The sequence below is a fragment of the Puma concolor genome, chromosome A3 (genome assembly GCF_028749965.1).
Source record: "Puma concolor isolate L17-30 chromosome A3, mPumCon1.1.hap2, whole genome shotgun sequence".
Taxonomy (NCBI): Eukaryota; Metazoa; Chordata; class Mammalia; order Carnivora; family Felidae; genus Puma; species Puma concolor.
In genome coordinates this window covers 114211403-114217225 of record NC_141669.1, presented here as the reverse complement: position 1 = coordinate 114217225, position 5823 = coordinate 114211403, and the positions used below count along the sequence as shown (strand labels likewise).

At 53.6% G+C, this 5823-nt stretch overlaps 1 protein-coding gene across 1 annotated transcript; it reads right to left on the bottom strand.

The window, feature by feature from the left end:
- Window positions 1–1353: 1353 nt before the first annotated feature.
- Window positions 1354–2597, bottom strand: ID1 (inhibitor of DNA binding 1). Its single transcript, XM_025932481.2, has 2 exons — window positions 2027–2597; window positions 1354–1806 (listed from the first exon to the last, which is right to left on the bottom strand). Exons 1-2 carry the CDS (start codon window positions 2447–2449, stop codon window positions 1765–1767), a joined length of 465 nt encoding a protein of 154 aa, XP_025788266.1. The 5' UTR covers window positions 2450–2597; the 3' UTR covers window positions 1354–1764.
- Window positions 2598–5823: the final 3226 nt, after the last annotated feature.

The following is a 5823-nucleotide window of genomic DNA, read 5'->3' as shown; positions in this document are numbered from 1 at the left end:
CTTTATTCTATTTATTGGAAAATGTATTAATAGGCCTTACCCTCTGGGGGACAAGTTCTTTGCCCTGGCAGGGGGCTTGGTTGTTCCCCCGGAACCCACGTGGTAGGGATACTTGAGGGGTGGTGCCCCAGGGCCTAATAATTGCTCCCAGGGTGGGTACTTGAACTCCTGAGGGAGGGTTTGCCGAACACAGCTGCCCACACCTCCACCCCAAACCAGCGGAGGCCTAGGAATGCCAGCCGGCCTACGGAACAATTACACACTTAGAAACCCACAGTGCGGTTCCACATCTCTGGGACACACAAACCCATCCATCAAGCCAGACCCATGCAGAGATGCCCATGATGCATTTAGGCAGAACACACAAGCCCAAATGGCTGGCGGCTGCACACACTTATCTGTAGAACACATGTGCTCACATTTGCCCTCCTGCACGCACCCCCGTGCACATCCTTATCCACACTCCCAGGCCTGTACCCCAACAGATGACCCAGCCCCGTGGGGGAGAATTACTAGTTGGCTCTTGTCACACACACACACACACACACACACACACACACAGGGCCACGCCGTGTACAAACTCACACATGTCCAGGCAGATAGTCCCTTGCAAGTGACACCTTTTTCCTGCTCCGGAGCTAGGGACGGACTCGCCCACTCCTTGGCCCACACGGGAACCCTGGGGGAGGGAAAGACGTTTGTCTGAGCTGTTGGCATACCCAGGCCAGGGTGAGGGGGCCAAGTCCGGACCCAGAGCAGGTGGCTCAGCAGCTGTGCCCAGGCTGGCCCTGCCAACTTGCTCACCCACTTGGACAAGCCAGGAGCCCCAGGGCAGCCTGCTACAATCCAGGGCTAGGCGGCCCAACAGGGAGCCGGGGAAGGCACCTCCTACTGGGAAATGGGGTGACAGAAGTCCTACCTCAGACAGGCTCTGGGAAAGTCTTTCCTTTAGATCTCCCCTTCCTCTACCTTGGGTGAAGAGGGAGGTGGCCCAGTGACCTGGTTCTCCAACTTACATGGTTTGTTTGAATACTCAACCCAGAGGGGGACTTAGCAGGTTGATCTGCATTTTAACCTCCCCAGGTGACCCAGGTGGCCCAATGACCACTTGGCAAGGCTCTAGAAGTTTAGAGGATTTAATTTTATGACACTGGGGAGCAGGGAAATGGCCAGTGATGGGAAAAGAACGGACTTTAAAGACACCGGAAAACAGTTCAGGTCGGTAAAAGCGACAGTCCAGATGTGGCCTTCTAGTCCCCCTCCCCCCTCCCAGCACCAGCTGGGAATGGGGTCAGGGGTCAACCCCCTCCCTCAAGGCCCTCCCCTGAGTCCAAGAAGTCACTGCAACTGTACCGCAGTCTAAAGTATTTGTTTAATAACAACAACAAAAACAAAAACACCCCACAGAACTATTGTAAAACAATATTCTCGGTGATCATTGTAATATACAATACAAAGCAATTAATTTCCTCAGAAATCTGAGAAGCACCAAACGTGACCATTTTTTAAAATGTTTGCTTTTCAAAAAATAGAAACACACGGGGGGCCGTCCCCCAAGTCTCTGGTGGCTGGTTGGTGTAGAGGGGAGGGTCGGCCTGCCCTCTCAGTCCGCCAACCCTGGGCTGCATTCAGCAAGCGCCCCACGGTCGCTGATCTCAATCTTGCTCCTCCCCACCTCCGGCGAGGCGCTCGGTAGGATCAGAGAGCACGAATTCCTCTCGCTCCCTGGAGGGCTGGGGTCTGCCAGTCCTTGAGGGAGGCGCTTCAGCGACACAAAATGCGATCGTCCGCTGGAACACAAGCCGCCTGTGGGAACGAGAGAGAAGAGGTGAGACGGGCAGGTTGGAAGGGACGAGGCTGCAAGCCCTTCCCCAAAAGAAGCGTTAAGGGAGCGCTCTCTCCGATCTCGCGTAGGCAAGTGCACGAAAGGAGGGCGACGACCTCGGGCCAAGTTTCCCCCCACCCCGGGCCTCAGTTTCCCCATCTGCAGAAGGACAATGCTCTCGTGCTCCAGTTCGGACCTCACCTCGGCCGCCAGAGCGCTGATCTCGCCGTTGAGGGTGCTCAGCGGAGCCCGGGCGGGGAGCCCCCGGCCCCCGGGGGTCCCGACTTGGGATTCCGAGTTCAGCTCCAACTCCAGGTCCCAGATGTAGTCGATGACGTGCTGGAGGATCTCCACCCGGCTCACCTTACGGTTCTGGGGGAGGGTGGGCACCAGCTCCTTGAGGCGCGAGTAGCAGCCGTTCATGTCGTAGAGCAGCACATTCACCTGCTGCTCGTCGAGCAGGGCAGGCAGGCGCGCCCCGGCGCCCCCCGCGCAGCGCGAGATGGCCACGCTCTGCTCGGACAGACAGCGTACCACCTCGCCCGCGCCGCCTGCGGTCTTGCCGGCCTTCAGCGCGCAGCTGGGGCCCGCGGCGGCCGCGGCGCTGCCAGTGGCGACCTTCATGATTCTGGCGTCGGAGTAAGAGGGAAACGAAGCGCACAGAGGACGCCGGGCGAAGGTAAAGAGAGACCTCGGAGCAGGGAAGAGACGGTTGTAGAATGCGAGGTCTGAGCCCGGCAGCCCACATTTTATAGAGACGCCGGGCTCTCCCCCGCCAACCCAACACACCCCACTAGAGGCGGGCTCAGGGGTTCAAAAGCAGCCAATGGGAGATCTCAAGGCGTGGCCTCGAGCGCCTCTGGGTTCCGCCTCCTGCTCTGCTTGTGCACCCTCGCGGCCTTGGAAAGGGAACCCGTCTCAGCAGCAGAGAGAGTGGGAGGGTACGGGGCGGGGTGGCTAGTGGAGGCGAGGGCTACCTTGGGCTCCTCGCGGAGGAGGCTTTGCCGACAGGAAAATGACTTTAACAATCCGTTTTCTCAGGTTCATTTTCTCACCTCTCAGCTCCCTTTTGTAGATGGGAGAAACTGAGGCCCGGGTGGGGAAGGGGCTGGCTCTGGGTTATCTAGAGAGCCCTTGACTAGGGCCTGGGCTTCTGGGAGCCTGATCTCCCGGCTCTTTGGACTAAAACTTAAAGCGGGCCCCCCTTCACACACTGCTTCCCAGAGCTGGTCTCCCTTACCCAATTCCCGGAGAAAGTTGCTGGTTAATGTTTCTGGGACCATTTTTTTTTTTTTTTTTTTTTTTTTTTTTATACCCAGGCTCCTCGGGCTGGGAGCAATTAATTCGAGAAAGTCTTCCTCTGGCATTGGGGGCTGGTCCTCCGGGACACGAACTAGATAGAAGGAGCCCCGAGGGGTCTGCATCCCCTGATTCTACCCTAAGTTTGCATCGCCCTGCAAAAATTCCCCATATCTGCATCAACTAGTTATTTTTGAATTTTTCTCCCTTTTTTGGCTGTTTCCTGTCCCCTCCTTCTCCCCCACCCCCAAGACCTCCGATCAGGGTCTCCCTCCCACGGCGCGGCAGCTGCGGAGCTCGAGTCTCCCCCCCACCTCCCGGGCGGGTCTGTGTCAGCGTCTGAACAAGCGGCTCAGACCGTTAGACGCCAGGCCCGTGACGTCACCCATTCATAAAACCGGGACGGGCTGTCAGGCTGGCGCCGCGCGGGCGGTCGCCATGGAGACTGCAAACCCGGCTAGAGCGCTCCCCCACTGAGCCCCGCTCGGCCAGTCACCTGCGGATCTCGGGCGGGCGGGAAGGCTGGGAATGCGCTCCTCTCGGGCGCGGTCGCTGGGAAGGGTCACCTTACCTCCCGGCTCCACACCTGGGAATCGCCCCACCAGGCCCACACCTCAGATCACTGGGACGTTTCTTCACCTCCTTATCCACCCCAGCTTCCCCTCCCGTCTGGGGAGAGTTCTGATCCCAACTCTGAAGCTGGGTGAAGTTAGTGGTCTTCGGCCCTCTCTGATTCCTAATACAGTATCTGCCTGGTATTTTGATGATAATGACAAAGGTGACGGCTTATTGAACTCTGAGTTCGCGTCGGGCACTGTGTACTTCACTGTGTGTGAGGCGTTCGCCCTTATCATCTTCTGTAACCCTGGCCCCAGCTCTCGAGTGGGGCTCTGTTGTTTTTTTGGAAAGGAGGAAACTGAGGCTCAAAAAGCCTCCCAAGAGCCATGGCTATTGTAATGGTTGCATTATTATAAGAGGGGCACTTTATTGTAATGCAATCCCTTCCTGCGGGGGTAGGCAGTCTGCTCCGGAGCCCTAGACTGGCCAGAGGCGGGGACACGGTGGATTACAATAGCCACCCAAGGGCACACAGCTTTAGCAGGACTAAAATACTGTGCCCACCAAAGACAGAACTGATATTATGGTCCCTCCCCACCCCCCACCAGCAATTAATTCACTGGGCATCCGCCGGTTTGCTTTTCCCACAGAAGTCTAGGGGAGGGGCCAGTAAACCCCTGCTTCTGCCTCCACATGGGGAAACCAGGAAAACTGATCAGTGAGACCAGCTTCAAAGGAGAGACACATTATTAATTAATTAACTGGATTCCTCATCCCCTTTACCACCCCTCCCCCCAACTCTCCAAAGTCCCTAAGCCTTGTTTAGCAATCTTCTAATGACCAGAGATAACTTTTTGGTGTGCGAAACAATTCCTGAAGAATTGGAAGGACAATGACTGGCCAGAGGAAATTACAGTATGATTTCATTACCTAGTGTTTATTAATTGACGGATCAATTCTACCTGCTGGCATTAATTCCAGAGAAACACTCACAGACACAAAGATATCTGCTCAAGGATGTTCACTGAGGTGCTATTGGCAAGAGGGGAATTTGAAATAACCTAAATGTCCACCAACAGGGGCATTATGTAAACTATGAATGGAACATCAGTGCTGTGGAATGGCCATGCAGCAGACGGGAAGTATGGCTGAGAGATACCTGGATTCTGCTGTTGGGAAAGCAAGTGTGAGACTGGGGGTCAAGGTAGGACCTCTTGCATGTAAAAAAGCAAACATATTGCTCCCAAGTACAAGTGTATCTGGAAATGAATGTTTAAAAAGAGAGGAAATAGGGGTTACCTGGCTGAGTCAGGTCACCAGTCAGCGGAACATGTGACTCTTGATCTTGGGGTTGTAAATTCAAGCCCCATGTTGGGTGTAGAGATCACTTAACAATAAAATCCTTAAAAAATATAAAAATAAAAATAAAAAAGAGAGGAAATCAAGCTCCAGGAAGAATTTCAAACACAGTGCTGTGTGATTTCTCCTATATCAAGTTCTAGAATAGGCACAACTAATCTATGGTGAAAGAAATCAGAATGATGGCTGCTTATGGGAGGTTGCCAAGGAAGAGATGTGAGGGAACTTTCTGGAGTGATGGAAATGTTCTATATGATGATGAGGTGTGGGGTACACAGTGCATGAATTAGTCAAAACACACTGAATTGTATACTTTGTGCATTTCATTGTATTTAAATTGCACCTCACCAGGGGTGCCTGGCTGGCTCAGTCAGTGGAATATGGGACTCTTGATCTCAGGATCCAGCCCCAGTGTGGGGGTAGATATTACTTTAAAAAAAATTATTTTTAGGGGGTGTCTGGGTGGCTCAGTTGGTTAAGCGTCTGACTTCTGCTCAGGTCATGAACTCACGGTTCTTGAGTTTGAGTCCCGCGTGGGGCTCTGTGCTGACAGCTCAGAGCCTGGAGCCTGCTTTGGAGTCTGTCTCTCTCTGTCTCTCTCTGTCTCTCTCTCTCTCTCTCTCTCTGTCCTTCCCCCGCTCACACTGTCTGTCTCTCAAAAAATGAATAAATGTCTAAAAAGTTTAATTTTTTAAATTAATAAATAAATTGCACCTCAACAAAAAATGTTAGAAAGAAAAAAAAAAAGATAAACAAACATCAAATTCCTGACATGACTCACC

What these genes read in the sequence shown, in the direction of transcription:
- ID1 (XM_025932481.2), bottom strand. Translation starts at nt 2,449, where the DNA reads ATGAAGGTCGCCACTGGCAGCGCCGCGGCCGCCGCGGGCCCCAGCTGC. An exon ending in TCAGCGCTCTGGCGGCCGAG is followed by an intron (nt 1,807 to 2,026) that starts GTGAGGTCCGAA and finishes TCGTTCCCACAG; the next exon opens with GCGGCTTGTGTTCCAGCGGA.